Below are 19,375 nucleotides of genomic sequence, written 5' to 3'. Positions count from 1 at the left end.
CTTTAGCTCACTCATGCCCCTTTCTTCAGAAAACACGACAGAAACAGAAACACGCTCCACAGCCACAGTCTTCAGCCTTGTCTCCACTCTCCAGCCACCGTCGCCGCCGTGGCACAGCCCTCGCCGGACGCCGGAGTCACTTCAGCCTCCACGCAACCCCTCCAGCCTCCTCAGTCTCACTCAATCACTCTCTAGTCTCTTAATAATTCAGGTTGGTTTCGTAATATAAACCCTATTAATGTCGAATTAGATCTAGTTTGTATTGGAAATTTTTAAACCCTATTAATGTCGAATTAGATCTAGTTTGTACTTGAAATTTGATGTGTTTGGAGCAATGCATTGTTTGTACTTGAAATTTGATGGGATTGCTAGTTTCTAATAGGGGTGGCAAAATGGGTGGGTTGGGTAGGTTTGGGTAATGGGTTAGGATGGGTATGGGTTAGGATGGGTTTGGGTTAGAATGAGTTTATCAAAAAATGGGTTAGGATGGGTTTAGGTCAAGATGGGTTTTTGTCAAGATGGATTTCGCAAGGATAGCCTAAAAATATAAATAAATAAAAATCAAAAATAAAAAAAAAATCAAAAAAATCAAAATTTTTTTAAAAAATTAAAAGATGGGTTTCGACCCGTACCGTTTCGACGCCAACCGTTTCGACGCGAACCGTATCGACGCCAACCGTTTCGACGCGAACTGTTACGACGCGTACCGGTTCGACGCGAACCGTTTCGACCCGTACCGGTTGGACAGTACTGTTTCAAACCGAACCGTTTCGACCTGAACCGTTTTGACCCATACCGTTTCGAATCGAACCGTTTCGACCAGTACCGTTTCGAACCGAATCGTTTCGACCTGAACCGTTTCGAATCGAATCGAACCATTTCGACCCGGACCGTTTCGACCCGTACCGTTTCGACCAGTACTGTTTCGAACCGAACCGTTTCGACCCGTACCGTTTCGAATCGAACCGTTTCGATCAGTACCGTTTCGAACCGAACCGTTTCGAATCGAACCGAACCATTTCGACCCGTACCATTTCGACGCGAACCGTTTCGACCCGTACTGTTTCGACGCGAACCGTTTCGACGCGTATCGTTTTGACCCGTACCGTTTCGACCAGAACCCGTTTTGACCCATGACCCGACCCGACCCGATCCGTTTGCCAGGTTGATTTGCAGCCATGGAGGTGGTTTTATCCTCTTTGCTTCTTCTTCTTATAGATCTGAGCCTCAGCTATTATTCATTTTAAAACTTTATTATTATTGTGCAAGATTTTGATTTTTGACTGTTAACCGATTTATGGATCTGATCATTTACTTGGATTTTTTTTAAAATGGAGATTCTGGCTGGCTTAATATTTTCTTATATTTCGTCCGCTGAGCACAAATTTTGTTCTGATTTGGAGAATGTATCGGCAATTGTGAGATTTTAAGTTGAATTTTGACGTTTAATATCATTTCGATCTCAATTTTTACATGTAATTCAACTTGTTTTTATTGAATTGCTGCCTATAAGTAATATAAAAGAAAACCCATCCTGACCCACATGTTATTTTGTTATTTTTTAAAGTTACCCATCTTGACCCATTTAACAATTCTTGTTAACCCAACTTAACCCATCTACTACAAAAATAATACCCATCCTAACCCAAAGTTGAATGCATGGGTTGATTTTGCCACCCCTAGTTTCTAACATTAATTTTTCGGTGAAATTATGGATTTTTCTAGATTTATAGAGTACATCTCAAAAACACTATAAGTGCATAGCAGTTATAATGTGTTACTCTTCTTTAATAGTTTTCGTATTTGATCTTGGCCTTTATATGGTGTTTGGGAGCATGAAGTTTGGGCGTTTGCAAATTGACCTGGTTGTTGGGATATTGGATACTGTCTTCTTAATATTAAAACTCTATTAATTTGATGTAGTTTGCAAGTCATTCTCGCAATTGTTGATTTTAACATTTAATTTGATGTAAATTTTTAATCTTTTGAAACTTTTTGAATCGACCAGAATCGTCGATCCGACCCGTTCTTTTATGTCCGGACATAGGATATTGGAACATTTAAAAATGCGAACCCCTTGAAAAAAATTCCTGGATCCGCCACTGGCTGAGCATTTGGACTTTGGAGCCCCTCGCATCTTATCCAATCAAATTTCATTTTTTTTCGTTCATATTTTTTTTTTTTGCTTTTTAAGTTTAAACTAGGTTTTTACCCGAGCCGCGCGTTGCGGCGGCAACGTCATGTTTGTGACTTCATTACACGTGTTGGGATGATGATGATACTAACGTGTTGTGCCCACGCGCGACGTGACACGTTTTTTACTTTATTACACACGTACGTTAGTGACATTAACATGGTTAGACATAGATAGAAATAGTATAATGTCTCACACGTTGCGGTGTATAATCGTAAAAGTTATTTAAACAAATGAATTAGAAAAGATGATATGTGAAGTTATTAAGTAAAAGTAACGGGAGATCAAAGTTGTTGAATACCAAAAGTTAGGAATCAATGTATCACTTACCAAAAGATTAAGGACGCATATCAAACACAAAGGCCAATGTGACATTTGTGTTTAAGATATATTAGGATTTAACCTGTGATAAACCGAATTGTTTATGCTTCGATTACTTCAGATCTGGTCGTTTAGACCGGATTTTAAAAGCGCATAATGTTACAAATAAATTTTAAAAAAATTATAGAGAATACTCATTAGTAGTTTTTTAACATTAAACTAAAAAATATTATACAATAGTAATATTATGTATCATGTCATTTATATTCCAACAAATATTAGTTGTTTTTCAATAAAAAAGAACATACAAACCACAATATGTTTTAGTAAAATGTCTATTCCAACAAATATTAGTTGTTTTTCAAAAAAAAAAAAGAATATACAAACGACAATCTCTTTTAGTAAAACTTGTTTTTTAAGAAAATAATTTTACTTGAGATAAGAAAATTAAAAATAGATGTGGTATGGGGAAACGGGGATGGAGACAGAAGTTAAAAGAAATAATTAAATAAGAAGAAAAAGCTAAAGAAATTTGACTTGTGAGAAGTGAAAACACAGTCTGAGATCCACCGTCTCCTCCATCAAGCCGCTGCCTCCTTCCTTCGTATTGCTGCCGCACGCCTCCCTCAACACCACCAACACTCTCCTCGATCTCACCTTCTTCCGATCTCTCCCTAAACTCTCTCAGGCAACGAAATAGTACACCGCCGGCGACCAAACCCTCCATGTTCCCTTAGCTACGGTTTCTGTTTTTCCGGCAACCGGCGTTAGACATCCTAACCATTTCCGACTGTTTAAGGTCACCACAGTCTCGATCTACCATTGCATTTGGTTTTCTCAACCCATTTGTTGCGGCTAGGGTTTCAAGGTAAGGTTCTTGATCTCTTTATTTGTTTTTCTACCTACATTTTTTGTTGTTTTCGGCGTTTGACATTTCGTTGTCTTGTGCTAGCAGCAGCGATGGATCAGTTGTACTGTTAGCACGGTGGTTTCAAGTGTGTTTTGGCATTTGCAGTGGATTCCGGCAAGACCGTCAAGAGATCCTCGAATATGTGTTAGTCAGTGGCCGGCATGATCTCTTATTCTGGTCGTCAACAACTCAATGCCAACGAAGGACATCATTGTAATTTTATAAGAAAGGGTAATATTGTAATTTTGGTCGGTCACCGACCTTTCATTTTAAGATTATATAAATAGGCTTTAAAGGGGGCTTTGTTTCACACGATAACGCTAAACCTAACTGGTTGGTTTTGTCTTCTGGATGTGTATTTTTGGTGTCGTGAAGCCCAGTTTAGTACTGGATGGGCCTCTTCATAAACGGCCCACATATGATCCAAATCGGCGAAACTCCCCCCAATCCACCATCTGTCTGTCAGTGCTCCGTTTTCTACTCTTGTTTCGTCGCTGCTTACAATACATACAACGTCGTCTGGCCGTCTTCTTTCATCTTCTGAAACAGGCGGCGGAGTTGCTGCTATTCAACTTCTTTGTCTCTGATCTGTTTTGATACTCAGGTGACAATTCTATCCTTTGTTAGCTGTTATATAAGTGTTCATATCTTTTTTTTTTTAGAATAGGGCCTTTCAATCTTCGGGCGACTAAGAACTATATTAATTCAACCTTAATATAACTAGACTCACTGCTACAAAGGGCATTGCTGGTTAAACCCTAATTTAAACTGAACTTTACTTTAGTATTAGTAGAGTTTCAAATTCTTTCATAGCATTTGTATGTTATTATGACACTTGACTATTCTGATTAGGTAGACTAATATTTAAAACTTTTGACAATACTGTATAACACCACAACCATTCTTGATTTTGTCATCATACCCATAACCTGTTCGATAAATTGCCCAAATGAAACTAAAGAAATTTTTTCTGTTTTGTGTCATGTGTTTACTGAATGACTACGTCTGAATATCCGTCTATCCAATATCTTATAATTTCACTTAGGTTATGGATGTGGGACATTGCTACCTAGATGGAAATGCAGACGTTGTTGAGTTTTGTCCCCATGATTCGTTCCATCATGTCCTTGCAGCTTCAACCTACACGCTGCAAGAGGGTGATCAACCAAGTAGATCCGGAAGCATTTCTCTTTTCAATGTGGACCTCGACAGAGTCGATTTGTCCTATAGGTTGAAAACTGCGGGTATCTTTGATATGAAATGGAACCCAGTGGGAGCCAATGCAACACATCCATTGCTTGCTCAAGCAGACGCTGATGGTTTCTTGAGGGTTCATCACTTAAAAAACTCTATAAACGGTACACTAAATTGATAAAATAAAATGCCAGTATGTATGATTTAAACTCATTAATTGTAACATGATGTAGGGGATGCTTTGAAAGAGGTACATAATCAAAAAGTCAGCTCGTCTATGTGTCTATGCTTAGACTGGAATCCGTCGGCTACATCGATATCAACGGGCCTTTCTGACGGTTCGGTCTCGATAATCTCTATTGAAGAGACCAAAACAAGCGTTCTACAAGAATGGAAAGCCCATGACTTTGAGGTCTGGGCTGCTTCTTTCGACCCGGACCAGCCACATCTGGTCTACACCGGGTCAGACGACTGCAAATTTAAGGGCTGGGACTTACGAACTAGTCCATCTGAAATTGCGTTTCAGAATTCAAAAGCTCATCAAATGGGTGTTTGTTGTATTGCAAAATCTCCACATGATCCCAACACTTTATTTACCGGAAGCTATGATGAAAGTTTAAGGGTATGGGATGTGAGATCGATTTCAAGGCCTGTAAATGAAACATCGATTAATTTAGGTGGCGGGGTTTGGAGAATCAAGAACCATTCTGTTGTTCCCGGATTGATTTTGGCGGCTTGTATGCACAACGGGTTTACTATTGTTAAAGTCGACGGGAATGAAGTTAAAGTGGTGGAAACATATAACAAACATGATTCACTTGCTTACGGAGCAGATTGGTATAGAGGGAGTATACGCGATCCAGACAACAAGGAGAAAACTATCGTTGCTACATGTTCGTTTTATGATAAGCTCCTTCGAGTCTGGGTGCCAGAAAATGATATAATCTAATATTTGTAAGTCTATATTTACTTAATGTATTGATCAATTCTAGGATCTATAGTTTCATCATTTTAGAAAATTTGTTCATCAAGATTTTCATCTTCATGATAAGTTGATATCATGTTCTACACGTCTACTTGGCTCTTGATAACCGTATGAAAAAGAAATATTTTGTTGAAAATGACAGATACGGTTGAGAATATTTTGAGGTATCATTATTGGATCTCAATGAGGCTAAGGTGGTTATGATTTTTGTGGATATAAGCTAATGTATTGTGATAACATATACAGGGGACCATTTAAAAAAAATACTAGCAGGACTTGCCAATTTGCCATTGATTTTGGAAGCACTCAGAAAGTCATTATTCTTTCTCAGAAGAAGTTCACATTAGGCTTAAAACAACTGGCAAAAATTATGACTATAATGTCACATGATCATGTACAAAAAAACACACCTCATTGGTAAAAAGTTTGACATAAAAAAATAAAAATAAAATTAGATTGTTTTGATTTCGACAAACCACATGGAATATTGTGGTCCCTGGTGACTTGAGGTTACATAGAATTGGTAAGGTACGGTTAAAGAAGTAGAAGTTACTAGTTATCAGTAAATGTGTGATACATTGTTTTGTCATTTTTACAAGTTGTCAGTTTGCAATAGGTGTTGAGTATGATGGTTTGATGTTTCTATTTTGGCCTCATAAACATTATCACTTTTCTCTTGGTGTGTTGCACCCCATCCCCACCCATGGTCCACAAGAGAGAAAGATTCCATCAAGGATGGTTGCATAGCAGAAATAGATGGAAAAGTCTAAAGAAAGGTGTAAAGAGGAGAAATTAGTATTACAATGTCAAACATATTGTGCTAATCTGTTGTAATGTGATTAAAGCTGCAACTTTGGACCTCTGATTTAAAAAAAAAAAAAAAAAAAAAAAAAAAAAAAAAAAAAAAAAAAAAAAAAAAAAACTAGGAGAAACAATATTTGAGTTGGACCTCTGATTAAAAAAAAAAAACTAGGAGAAACCATATTTGAGAGCTTAAAAGTAAGGATGTAAACGAGTCATGTTGCTTATAGCCGGCTTTAGAGGCCATTTAAGGATTTTGAACAAAATCTCATTTAGACAGATCACTTAATTTACACCCATAAATCTCTACATGGTTTACGGAATTAAGAAAAAAAGACCAGGTTTCTTATTATTTTAGGGATTTTAATGTCGTAAAAGGATTTTCTATATTAATAATAAAATGGAAGGACTTTTTCGTTTTCAAAACTCAAGATAAATAATTATACAAAAATAAAGTCCATTGAACATCTGTGAATAAAACAAAATTCCATGAGAGTGAGATTTCATATTTATGATTATAACATACGTGTACTTAATTTATATCATTACATCAAGTAGTGTAAAAGAACCAAGCTTAGGTTGTTCAACTTAATAGAGCTTGAACTTGGTTTGTTTATGCTTTTTTAGATATTTATATAACATAATATGAATAATTTACACACTATATCTTAATTATACATTTATCATGCAACTGTATATGTATTATATTTTTACAAGTAATAGGCTCGTTTAGAATCACAGGTGAACTTAATAAGCTCGGTGTATAAAGCTTCGACTTGAATTCAGTTACTAAATGAACTTCAATTTATGCTTGAGCTCATTTCGGGCTTATTTAAGCTCGACCCAAGCTTTTAATAAGCCCGTGTTATATAGTTTGATACGGGTTGTCTACATCTTACCATCCTCATACGGTCATACCATACCTTAGCTTTGCTATTGGTGGATTAATTGTGTATAATGATGATGTTAAATAGTTCACTACTGATTTGTCTCACGTGCACACCTAATTGAGTTCATGATTTTCTTCTACCATAGTTAACTATCTTATTAAGTTTGAATTTAAAAAATGAATGATTTTTCTTTTCTAAAATGGCCATTTTCTTTATTTCTGTGATTTGTGAGACTTAAATCCAAGACGTTCAAATCATCGTAATCGTAAAAGGTTTGTATTTACCAATAAGGTACCAACCCATTTGGTGAATGAATGATTTTTTTTATCCTGTTTTTTTACGTTCATGTGTCCTATTCCTGTGATTTGTGGTCATATGTATGTATGCCCATATTGATGGCCAAATCATAAGTCATCTTTCCCTATTCAGCATTTACTCTCTCTCTCTGTCTCTCTCTATATATATAGTCACGGAGTAACAGTTTCACATGCTTTCTCCTCCTCCACTAACCCTTCAAATCATTTCATATCATATCTAATCAGTCTACAGCCATGCATCTGCGTATTTCATGACCTCACCTAACACCACTCTCTAATGGCTACTCTGCTCAAATTTACCAAATACTACTCATTGCTTATTTGTATATTCATTGTTGGATTATTATGTGTGGAAGTGAAGAGTGAAGTTTCTGTTAACTTAATCAAGAAACCTGAACCCATCTCCAATCTTCACTCCCCTACATTTGCTTTTCAAGTTAAAAATGCTGACTTTTCTTGCACCAATTGTACCTCCAGCTGCAAGGTTTGTACATTCTATCCTCTTTATTTACCTCTCTCTCTCTCTGTTCTATTTCTTGAACCAAAAATGGAAAAAAGATTGTAACTTGGTACACCTCAAACCCTGTAAGCAGTAATCTGCAAGTTCATGTTTTTTTATTTTTTTATTTTTGTGGATATAATAAACTGAAAATGCTTCAAGATTTAAACTTTGTTGATAAAACTAGCATGCAGTTAGTTATATTGAACATCAAGTTTAAGCCCCAAAAGGGTAAAAGACTATGACCCAATTCGTGAAAACTAACATCTTACTTTAAAGATTTTCGCATTACAAATCTTGTAATCCATGCAAATTTGTTTATGCATGGCTTGGGAATTGGGCCAGTTTCTAGTTTTCAGATCAACTCTGTGTCAATTTGAATTCTGGCTGAGCCCATTTGACCACAAAAGTCAAACGTTGGTTTTTTTAGTTATGAAATTGGAATAATTAATTCTAAAGAATTGGGTTTTTTCTTGTAAAAATCACAAATTTCTAAAAAATGAAACTAAAAAACTGCAATTCTAACTAATCTTATTCAAATCAGTGGGTGCCTTTTTCTACAATATTATATAGTCAAAGAAAAATAGTTAAATAGGTGGGGTGGATCAAACCGGTTAAAATTCATCTTAAAATTCGTCTAAAGTTTATTTTTAATCTAAATAAAATTTTTAGTTAATTATGTTATTAGTATCATATTAATGTATTTTTAATCATAATTTATGTGCTAATTATTTATAAATAATTGGAAAAGGGTTTTTTAAATCAACCCAGCCCGACTCGTTTTAAATCTTACTAAAAAACGACCCGTTGGAACATGTTACCCGCCCCACGTTGTCCGTTTCGCCACCTCTACAAACGTTATATCCGGAAAATGTAAATGTATTTCTTTTGGTTGCATGCAGCTGGATGATCTTGTGCCATCAAACTGTTCATCTGGAGAAATTTCTTACACTGAATTGCGAGACGGGAACCATACGTTTGAAGTGTGCAGCAACGGGTCTCATCTGACCCGTTGTGCTACTTATGACTGGACCATTGGTTAGTTAAGATTACCTCTCCTTCATCATATTAGTTTATTTTAGTAACTGTAATCATGAACAAAACTTTAACAAAATATACTCATTGGCCCTGCAGACACTGTTCCCCCGACAGCATACGTTACAGCATCAACATCCTTTACAAACGCTTCAATCGTTTCTGCGTTTATAATTTTTAGTGAATCCTGCAGTGGCAGTGGTGGTTTTGGGTGTTCATCTGCAAATGACTGCAGCGTAAGTAGGTGCTTCCTAGCGGTTTCGTTAGGTAAATAATCTGTATCTATAGGTTATACATTTTTCAACTAAAAGGTTCTTTTTTTTTGCACTTGCAGCTTCTTGTTTATGGTCAAGGCCAAGTTATTCCAAACACTCTAAAAACCATAAAGCCGAATCTTGAATATTCTATTTCAGTTAATTTATCTACAAACGTTGATTACGGAAGAGTAGTGTTAGTAACAGACAGATATTTGTGTAGAGATGCTGCTGGAAATCAGTTTACACGAACTACGGGTTCCAGTTTCTTGGTTCATTTTGGTAAGTAAAAAGTAGGTAGTTTGACTCAAAAAGTCAACTGTACTCACTTGTTGACTGATTTTGCAGACAGAAGACCTGTATATGTTGACCTGAGGACTCATATACCTGAGCAACTACTTCAACTCGATAACAATGTTAGATCGGTTCAAGTGACTAACAAACACAAGAACTTGAAACTGTATCTATATTTTTCCGAACCCATAGTCAACACATCAACCGAGGTCTTTAATTCACTCAAAGTTAGTCAAGGATCACTTGTTCCAGCCACCAGCAATAACGAAAGCCTCGGAAACCGACGATTCGGGTTTGAGTTTGTAGATATTCACGATATCGCCATTGTCACCACCACGCTCGATTCAGGATCACTCATAAGCAGACAAGGCACCCCGGTTTCACCCGTTGCACCAGTTACATTTCTTTTTGGTACATTTGAGAATTTAGTTTTAAAACATGGTAGCTTCAACTTAAAACGTTGAGCTTGTTTTAACGGATTTATCTTTTGTTGGAAACATGTGTAGATTCTCAACGGCCTTATGTGAGATTAAGCACGACGACCCATATGAGGACACAAGAGGAGCTTATCCCCGTCATGATAAAGTTCATGAAGCCTGTTTTCGGATTTAACTCGTCTCAGTTATCTGTTTCCGGAGGACATATGCAAGGGTGAGTCTTTCTTCTTTGAGTAATGTACACAGATGGTCCCTGTGGTTTACTAAAATTTTGGATTAGGTTCTTAGCTTTTTAAAAGCACACAGATGGTTCCTGTGGTTTGTACTCTGTAACACAGTTAGTCCCCAGGTTTTTCCAAAAGTACATGGATGGTCCCTGTGGTTTGCACTTTGTCACTCATTTAGTCCCTAACTCGGACATGCTAAAACCTTTGGATTTGTTGGCTGGGGACTAAATACGTTACAAAGTGCAAACCACAGGGACCATCCGTGTACTTTTGAAAAGCTAGGGACCAAATCCAAAATTTTGGTAAACCACAGGGACCATCCGTGTACCTTACTCTTCTTCTGTAAATTTGTATTTTGAAATTGATTATACGATCTCTTGTAACTTCTGTATTACATATTTTGTGCAGATTTCATGAAATAAGTAAGAGTGTCTACAAAGTCGACATTAAACCGACTGAAGAATGGGTGATAGTGCAAGTTCCAGAGAACGTAACAACAGATGTTGCCGGAAACAAGAATCTAGCATCAAACGTCTTACGGTTTTTTCATTGTATGAACCATCGGTTCTTGAATCTTTATACAGTTCTTGTTCTACATTATCAATATACACGACTAATAAACCTGTCACAGATTCTGTACCGGCTGCATCGTTGGCGCTTTCCACCTCCGCAACCGCTGCTTTCGTGTTGACTGCTGTGGTTGCCACCCTGCTGACCGTTTCCACCGCTTCCCTCCAGAATCACGGAGCATTTGCAACTCCGTCACCATTGTTAACTACGAGTCCCGCAAGGATTCTTTTTGTAAGTTGGTTTTTTAACTACTGTACACTTTTACTTTTAAAAAAGATGATGCTAATTGGTTTGTTGGCCACATGAAACCAGCGAATTGTATGCCACATTCAAATCTTTGCGTTATCCGGATGGTTAGCGGTACCTTTACCTGTCGAGTATAGTGAATTTGTAAAGGGTTTAAGATGGAGTATCCCGTATTTCAAACTCCCGTGGGAATGTGGTTACGTGAAGCCCGTTTGGCCTATGAATCCACATTCTTATGGTCCTAGAACTGGTGAATTTACGCGAAATAAAGCCAAGAATATTGACAAAGTTGACTCGGTTTTTGGATTGCCACTCACTGCAATGGAGTATAAGTCATTTTTTGAGGTTTGATGGTTCTTGTTTCTCAACATTGTTAGTTGTTTTTTTTTTTTGTTTGTCAAGGTTTCTAATGGATGTTTGTAAACGCAGAGCCAAAATGTGTTACCAGAGGCCGAATATATAGGAGATTTAAATGATTCACACGGGTAGGTTAGATTAAATTATATATATCAAGTCAACTTGTTTTATACCTTTTTATCTATTTTTTTTTCTCTTACGGCGACTCATTTCAAATGATCCATTTTTGTCACAACCTGTATTCACCCGACCACTTGTCTGTTTTGCCGCGCTTAATTAAATTGCTTACAAGTATCGCTTTGAGTATATCAATTGAACTTGGCTTATTTATTCAGGTGGACAGATTTCAAACGGAGTATGTTTTGGCTGGCGGTCATGAGCGGCAGCTTGATTATTCTGCATATATTGTTCCTCCTCATACTTAAACTTAGAAAGAAAAAAGAGAAAGAAAACACTTACGTCTCGGTCATTTTCCCAAGATTTGAAATCTTTCTGGTAATTCTTGCGGTTCCATGTGTTTCTGCAGCCTCAGCATCCCTACTCAAAGGTAATTTTGTACAGTCAAAGTTTTCACCTTTCAATTCCAAAATTTACATAGTTTTGTAACTACCTTACAGTGGTAACTTTCCAACTTGCTTATGTTTGCTATACGATATTTAAACACTCTCTTATAATTTCCTGAAACACTGGATTTGGTACCAATTTTTCGGTTTCGAAGATTAGTCTGTTTGACCACAAAAGTCAAAACTTTATATTCGTTTTTTTTCAGGAGGATCTGCTTTAGCGATTACAGTTGGTGCTCTAATACTAGGAACCGTAATTTTCCTAATACTAGCATTGTTCATGTTCCTTTCTGTCGGAATCTCACTCGGTAAGCTACTTCAATACAAAGAAGTTCATCACGAAGATCAAAAAATGCATTGGTACCAAGCACTGGTCAAGGTAACGTTAGGCCCCGGAAAACGCGGCCAATGGACCTGGATCGACCCGTCAAATTCCAAATGGCTAACCATCTTAGGCCCACTATTTGAAGACCTAAGAGGCCCACCAAAATACATGCTCTCCCAGATTTCTGGAGCATTAGATTTCAACACAACCCGAAGCAGCATAATCGCATCAGACGACGAAAACGAAGACGCAGAAGCACCCTTTGTCCAAAAAGTATTCGGGATCCTAAGAATCTACTACATTTTCCTTGAATCAATCAAACGGGTCATTTTAGGAATCTTGGTGGGTATATATGCAAGAAACGGTTATTCAGAAACACCCACGAAAACCTTACTATGTGTCACTTCATTCCAACTGTTTTTCATGGTCCTCAAGAAACCCTTCATCAAGAAAAAGGTTCAACTGGTAGAGATCATATCAGTTTCAAGTCAAGTTGCAATCTTTATCATTTGTTTGGTTCTTTTAAGGAAAAATCTCTCAACCCATGATCAAACCAACGTCGGGATCACCATGCTGTGCTTGTTTCTACTCGCATTCGTTGCACAAATCTTGAATGAGTGGAACTCATTGATCTGTCAAATAAAACAACTTGACCCAGATAATAAATCTTTATGTACAGGTTTAAAAATAGCGTCTTGGGGGATTCTTTTGCTTTTTGTCCCAATGAAAAGCATTGAAGGTAAGTTTCCGTTGAAAGGGCAGAGATATGACGGTGCTCCAGCGGCAGAGGCGGTGCTGGCGCGGAGGTTTACGGGGTTGGGTACACCGGAGCGGCCGTGGATGAAGCAGTTGAGGGATTTGGCTAAGGGTAGTTTTAGTAGAGATGGTACGACGGATCCGTCGAGTAGTCAGACAAAGTGGAGCGGGTTTTGGAGTGGGAAGAGAAGTGGGAGTTCTTCGCAGGCGAGTGGGACATCCATGGATATGAAGGCGAAACCGAAAGCGATGTATAAAGATTTTGAAGCTATTTTTGGGTTGAATAAGTGATTTTTATGTGTTTTGATGATCATACTTTGGTGCTTAATTGGATTGTAAATATGATTGGTTATGAAAGAGAGGTTGGTTAACATGTAACAACAATTTGAAAGTTTGTTAATTAATTTTTGGATAATTGTCGGTTTTCCTTATAACTTTATGTAAAGTTTTTGTGTTAGAATATAAATTTCATAACTTTTATACACAGTTGGAACTTGGAACTAAATGTGGGGTTATAATCAACAATACAAAGTGGGAATTTTAGAGAGAATCATACTAACTTCATACTTTAATTACATACAAATGATTCAGGTTACATCGGTATTTATAAAGTGGGATTCCTTGGGGAACAAGGCACCATAACCACCATTAAATAACTAACTTAGGATATAACTAAACTACTTCTACCACTAAAAGAGCTCTACTTACAACTTAGGATAGCAACTTCTGATTTTTTATGAAAAGTTAGGAAAATTATTATTATTATTATTATTATTATTATTATTATTATTATTATTATTATTATTATTATTATTATTATTATTATTATTATTATTATTATTATTATTATTATTATTATTATTATTATTATTATTATTGTTATTATTATTTTGCCAATGACCCTTTGGTGGAGTGGTGGAAAGGACTTGGGCCATGTGAGTGGTCTCAGGTTCGATCCCCATCTCCATCAAAGGTGAGGCATTGGGGTTATTCCCAACCCAAGGATGGCAAGGACCCCGGTTCAAGCCCGAGGGAACCCGAGTTTTCTATTACGGCGCATTTACTCCAGCGGGTCGCTCTGTCACAACAAGCGATCGATTCGTGTGGAGGGTGCAACTCCTATCAAGTGGCAGGGGGTCGGAAATTTTCTCGGGGAAAGCTATGTCCCATTTCTACTGAGGCGTGGGCCCCGTTAAAACAACATAGTCCTTGGGACAGAAATGGGGCGGGCCTGCATCTTACGGGTGTGTATTAACTGTCTGTTGTGAAGTACACCTTTAAAAAAAAAAGAATATTATTTTTAACTGGAAATTTTCCGTGTTTGATAAATACCACTTGTCAACTACGATAAATCCCCTCTCCCTTATGTTATATTTTACCAAATATTTACAAGTTAGATGAGTTTATGGTCCAACTAAAACCAAGTTGTGTCCATTTATAATCGATTATCTTATTGAAATTGATAGATACATACACTAACTTTTTGAATATAGTGCACATCTAGCACTGAAATCAATAGAGACATCAACTATGTAAGGCCAGGAGCTTTTATGACTTTTAAGTTTTTGATTTTATTTAAAAACTAAAATTATATAAAAAGAAGTTGTCAAGTAATTCTAGGGAGTTTAAAAAAAAACAATTAATTCCAACACAATCTCTTTAATCTGGACCTTTATCTTTTTCGTACATTGCTTATTTATTTTTGACAGTCATGTCCTAGTTGTTTCAATGTATTGTCCTTAATTGAAAGTAAAAGTTGAGAGAAAGAGAAATTGAATACTTTTTTTTTTTGATGTCTCTAATCGAGATCGATGAACACAAAATAAACCAAGATGAACACACGAACAATTGACAAAATAAAAAATCGTATTGATGATTATGTATATGAACGGATTACAAATGTGATGTCGTCAACCCTATTTATACATTGCCGGAGCATATGATTGAATCAACGCGGCACAAACTATAAACTAAATTTAGGCCCTAGCTATACTAAATGAGGTTAGTAATAAACTTAACGCACTAACAAGATCGGGATTAATTCCAACATTTTCATATCTTAACAAGTGAATCAAAATCCTAGTTATATAAGTTTTGTGATATTCTAAATAAAAAAAAATCTAATTAAATCTCTTGAGCATAGAGATACATTGGCTCTTTGATTACAACTTTGTTTAAGTTGTTTCTTCAATATTATCAACTTGTACCATTAACTTTTGCAATTCATCTTATGAAACAATGATGATCAAGTTGAAATGTATGCTTTCAAAAGCTCTGAAGTGGTAGGGTTCTTGAACTATTTGAATGGGTTCTTGGCTCAGAAATAGATGAATAAGAAACTGAGAAAAGTGTAAAGTTCCCAATTTTACATCAATCACTTTGACCAGGGTCCTAAGAACAACCCATGTTTTTAAAATGGAATTGATCAAAAAGTGAATCATGGGGTTTTTAGGTAACTTTTTGCATGTGTTTATGTATATATATGCCACTTTAACTTGTTACACTAAATCATCCAATAATGCATCAACTTAGGGGTGGAGTCCATTGACCCACTAAACTTTCTATTTATACAAGTATTTTAATTTTCTAAATTATCGTTAAAGAATAATTAAAAAAAGTTAAAGAAAAAAAAATCTATTATAACCCCATATCATAAAACATAAGGTACTAGGTATAACAACAACAACAAAAAAAAAGTTTAAAAAATAAGAAAACACTTCTTTTATAATGCTATAAGCTTGTATACAATATATAATTACATCAAACAGTTATATTCCTAATTTTCTAGGAATGCTATTAACATTCTAACATTTGTATCAGTCTCACAAGAAATCTCGGGTGTTCGGTCAGCCTCTATGTTTGTCACCACTCGTCTTTATAAAGAAGACTTTCCTTTTTTAGCAAGAAAATCTATGTAACGTTTCTTTTGTGGTTATAATATATATCGGTTAGAATCCGGGAACCATTTTGACAAGAGACAATGCTTCAGTTTTATAACTAAAGCAAAAACTCCATAGCATGGTAAGTGCAACAATGCCAGCAATAAGTACCTGCAAACATACCATATGTCAAAAGGTTTAGAAGCAATTTCTTGATGAAAACACATACAACATGTGTAGTCTTGTAAGAGAACATACCATATTGGAGAGAATGGGGATGACAGATCAAGAAAAGGATAAGGCCACCTATTAAGATTACCATCAATTTGTTAATAAAGCTAATCTTATAAATTTTTTGTAAATATAAAATGTTTCAAAGTATATAGAAATAGAAAGACAGACAGTATACCAAAGTGCTATGCATGCGTGAACGATCCATTGGAAAATGACGAAAATACATGTCCACAGGGTAAAGTATGCAATTCGAAACCACGGAAATCGCTGCAAATTTCGCATTTATAAGGGTCATTGTCATGAATAAGATGTCACAATTTGTGTTAAAAAATAAAAATACAAAAATAACTTACCAAGCTATTTAAGGCAGTGTCACCAACTAAAAACACAGCATTGATGGAGTGCATGTTTATAATCAACTGCATCATATAACACCCAAAAAAAAAAACATAAACGAAAGATAACGTTGTTTAATCGAATTGAACAAAGTATATGTCGTACTTACAAAATTCAAATTATAATCTTTAATGGTTAGAAATGGAACCATGATTAACCAGAAAACACAGTCTGTAAGCACAACCGCGCCTGCCAGCGTCTGAAACATGATCTGAAAAACATAGCCCCAAATGCCAGCGACTTGGCGAGGGTGTTTATGATCATTAGGACCCGCAAATTTAGCAGCATTGGGTAAATTGGTAATTTCAGCTTGTTCTTCATCTAATCCCTCACTTCTGTCACCACCAACTTTGTTGTGGTGTTGATAGCATCCATACATTGACAATAAAGATCCTATCTGTGGCAAGAAAGACACCAAGAACAATAGAACATAAATCAAGAAACTTAAAATTTATAAAAATAGTAGCTTTAATAAAGAAAGATAAAGAAAAAAAGGAATGAAACATATTACATACCCCAAAATATATAGTAACCAATGTAAATGTCCACCTGTGATAACCACCCAAAAGAACAAAAGGTGAGATTTCAGAATCATGATTGTAAAAACCATAAATCTAAAAAACAAATGCATGAAATTGAAGAATCAGAATAAAGCCATTCTGATATTAAGCTTTCAAAAAGTTATCTAGTTTTAATAAATAATAAATTAATATTAAGAGTTTGAACACCATAGGATTTTAAAAGGTGAAATTAAGCCAATTGTGATTCTTTCAATGAACATCTAAGGTAACCGGTTCCAGTTTCTTGCTGACCCTTTTTCTATTTTACGTAAAAGTTTCACCGTTCACAAAAATATAAGGTAACCAAATATCTAAAATACCCTTAAAAAATATTTTTACACAACCAATTATGTAATTGTGACATGGGTAAATTGAGGAAATCTTTAAAATCAAGTGAAGAAAATAAAGATTGATTTCATAATGGAAGATTTAAAAAAAAACTTACTGTGTGTAGTAGTAAAATATGCTACCTCCATCAACAATGGCATTTAGGATAATAAGAATCAAGAGCACAATAAAAGCTAATATTCTATAACTCATCAACCAAGCTGGATGTATTCCTTCCAAACATGGCTTCCAAATTTCATCATCATACAACACCCCTCCATAATCATCCACCTCATCTTCATTTTCTCTTTTTCTTGATTTTCGATTTGAAGCTCCTTCATATTTTGTTATAAGATATGAAGCTATACCCATTGCTGTCAATATCCATACACAACATAACAACCCTCTCCAGTTCAACCAATAACTTGAGGTGGTTGTATCAGGCCCCATCACAGGCTGCCACGTGTTCTTCGACCCTCCTGTCAAGAAATCCATTTTGTGACCAAAAAATGTGTTCTAACTTGTATCTTCTAACAAATGATGTTACAAAGTTACAAAGCTATGAACATGAAATAGATGTTTGAAGTTTCATATGAATTAGTTTATGGGAAAGTGAAAAGTTTAGCAAAGATTGTGTTGATGAAAGGAGATGATGATGATGATCATGTGATATATAGCAATGCAGGGGTTCCAAGAAAGGACAAAAAAAACAGCTCCCCATGCATTTTCAACTTCATTAATGGTTGAAATCATGAAGCATAACTCAAGATTCCAAACTTTAGATTTGAATTTCCACTAAAAGATAGATAGATAGATTAAATATGGGAAGACTATGAAAGAGGATGAAAAGATTTCTAGTTGTTAATTGTAAGCAAAGGAAAGTTGAGATACTCACAGGAGGAGGTTTTCAAGAACAAGAGTCAAGAGATGCTTTGCTTCTTTGGTTCAGTTATTTTTTTGTATTTATATACACATTAAAATAAAGGGTAAGGTTAAGGTACCCTCTTCAAGATTTAAAAATAAAAATTGGAGAATAATAATAATAATAAGTTGTGCTTGGAGCATAAGCTTTCTCCTTTCAAGGTTTTTTACATGAGAAGATTTTGGGGAACAGAGAGCTCTGTTTTGTGGGTGGTCTTATGTCACAATCTCAATATAAAAATATGCTTTTTCTCATGCAATTATTTTATTCTTTTACATAGAGGGGTTTTTTCTTTTTTGTCATCTGTGTTTTCTTCCATGAAAATGAAGAGAGAGTGTGTGTGTGTGTGTGTGGGGGGGGGGGGGGGGCAGGGGCATCATAAGAATGCTTTTGAATGTGGAGTTGATGGTCTACACCATATCTTCATTTTGTAATACCAACTATTTTTTAACAATTTAAACCTTACAATGTTTAATTATACAATCTTAATAAAAAGGTATGAGTTTAATAAACATTAATAATCTGTAATGAGCAAGTGATATTGTTACTCGTTAGAAGAAATTGACCTTTCAGTCAATGTTTTAAAAACCTACCGGCCGGTTGAACCCGTTAAGTTGGCCGACACGAATCATACCGGTAAACTAAGGGAATGGCAAAGAAGTTGTACCACCAGCAAATCGGGTTATACCGGTTTAAACTGATATACCGGTACCGGGTCAAAGGTTAAAATTTGGACTTTTAATTTTTTATGAGCCCAAAAAGGTAACAATTTACCTTCTTAATAAAACCTAGCGTCCAAAAAGCTACCAATAGTGACTTTTTTGATTATGGATTAACTTTTGAAATATTTTTTATGATAAAATGATGTATTTTTTGATTATT

The 19,375-nt window shown here is 35.7% G+C and overlaps 3 protein-coding genes across 7 annotated transcripts; 2 read left to right on the top strand and 1 right to left on the bottom strand.

Moving 5' to 3' along the window:
* LOC110879797 (diphthine methyltransferase homolog) lies at positions 1-5,693 on the top strand. Of its 4 annotated transcripts, none has more exons than XM_022128326.2 (5): positions 3,054-3,383; positions 3,474-3,656; positions 3,801-4,029; positions 4,471-4,783; positions 4,853-5,693. In XM_022128326.2, the coding sequence occupies exons 4-5, from the start codon at positions 4,474-4,476 to the stop codon at positions 5,566-5,568; spliced, it is 1,026 nt and encodes a 341-aa protein (XP_021984018.1). In that variant the 5' UTR covers positions 3,054-3,383; positions 3,474-3,656; positions 3,801-4,029; positions 4,471-4,473; the 3' UTR covers positions 5,569-5,693. The 4 variants fall into 4 exon arrangements, with proteins under 4 accessions (XP_021984015.1, XP_021984018.1, XP_021984016.1 ...); XM_022128324.2 differs by having other exon boundaries at positions 3,471-3,656; XM_022128325.2 differs by having other exon boundaries at positions 3,468-3,656.
* Positions 5,694-7,741: 2,048 nt separating this feature from the next.
* On the top strand, positions 7,742-13,609 carry LOC110879799. The gene is made up of 12 exons (XM_022128328.2): positions 7,742-8,096; positions 9,014-9,149; positions 9,246-9,382; positions 9,481-9,682; positions 9,749-10,105; positions 10,201-10,345; positions 10,767-10,909; positions 10,990-11,159; positions 11,241-11,519; positions 11,604-11,659; positions 11,867-12,078; positions 12,301-13,609. Exons 1-12 carry the CDS (start codon positions 7,890-7,892, stop codon positions 13,464-13,466), a joined length of 3,210 nt encoding a protein of 1,069 aa, XP_021984020.1. The 5' UTR covers positions 7,742-7,889; the 3' UTR covers positions 13,467-13,609.
* Positions 13,610-15,881: 2,272 nt separating this feature from the next.
* LOC110879801 lies at positions 15,882-18,664 on the bottom strand. Of its 2 annotated transcripts, XM_022128330.2 has the most exons (8): positions 18,467-18,663; positions 17,690-18,050; positions 17,200-17,233; positions 16,794-17,081; positions 16,642-16,707; positions 16,464-16,555; positions 16,313-16,360; positions 15,882-16,225 (listed from the first exon to the last, which is right to left on the bottom strand). In XM_022128330.2, the coding sequence occupies exons 2-8, from the start codon at positions 18,019-18,021 to the stop codon at positions 16,108-16,110; spliced, it is 978 nt and encodes a 325-aa protein (XP_021984022.1). In that variant the 5' UTR covers positions 18,022-18,050; positions 18,467-18,663; the 3' UTR covers positions 15,882-16,107. The 2 variants fall into 2 exon arrangements, with proteins under 2 accessions (XP_021984022.1, XP_021984021.1); XM_022128329.2 differs by having other exon boundaries at positions 17,690-18,664.
* Between the last annotated feature and the right edge of the window lie 711 nt (positions 18,665-19,375).

Source organism: Helianthus annuus, chromosome 9 (genome assembly GCF_002127325.2).
Source record: "Helianthus annuus cultivar XRQ/B chromosome 9, HanXRQr2.0-SUNRISE, whole genome shotgun sequence".
Classification (NCBI taxonomy): Eukaryota; Viridiplantae; Streptophyta; class Magnoliopsida; order Asterales; family Asteraceae; genus Helianthus; species Helianthus annuus.
This window is presented reverse-complemented; position numbering and strand designations above follow the sequence as displayed.

Bases quoted from the DNA above. Each gene is read 5' to 3' on its own strand.
- LOC110879797 (XM_022128323.2), top strand. From the start codon at position 14: ATGCCCCTTTCTTCAGAAAACACGACAGAAACAGAAACACGCTCCACA. The intron at 212-4,470 runs GTTGGTTTCGTA...AATTTCACTTAG, and splicing joins CTAGTCTCTTAATAATTCAG to GTTATGGATGTGGGACATTG. The intron at 4,784-4,852 runs GTACACTAAATT...AACATGATGTAG, and splicing joins CTTAAAAAACTCTATAAACG to GGGATGCTTTGAAAGAGGTA.
- LOC110879799 (XM_022128328.2), top strand. From the start codon at position 7,890: ATGGCTACTCTGCTCAAATTTACCAAATACTACTCATTGCTTATTTGT. The intron at 10,346-10,766 runs GTGAGTCTTTCT...TATTTTGTGCAG, and splicing joins TCCGGAGGACATATGCAAGG to ATTTCATGAAATAAGTAAGA. The intron at 10,910-10,989 runs GTATGAACCATC...AACCTGTCACAG, and splicing joins CGTCTTACGGTTTTTTCATT to ATTCTGTACCGGCTGCATCG.
- LOC110879801 (XM_022128329.2), bottom strand. From the start codon at position 18,066: ATGGATTTCTTGACAGGAGGGTCGAAGAACACGTGGCAGCCTGTGATG. The intron at 16,556-16,641 runs GTAAGTTATTTT...CGAAATTTGCAG, and splicing joins ACACTGCCTTAAATAGCTTG to CGATTTCCGTGGTTTCGAAT. The intron at 16,361-16,463 runs GTATACTGTCTG...TAATCTTAATAG, and splicing joins CACGCATGCATAGCACTTTG to GTGGCCTTATCCTTTTCTTG.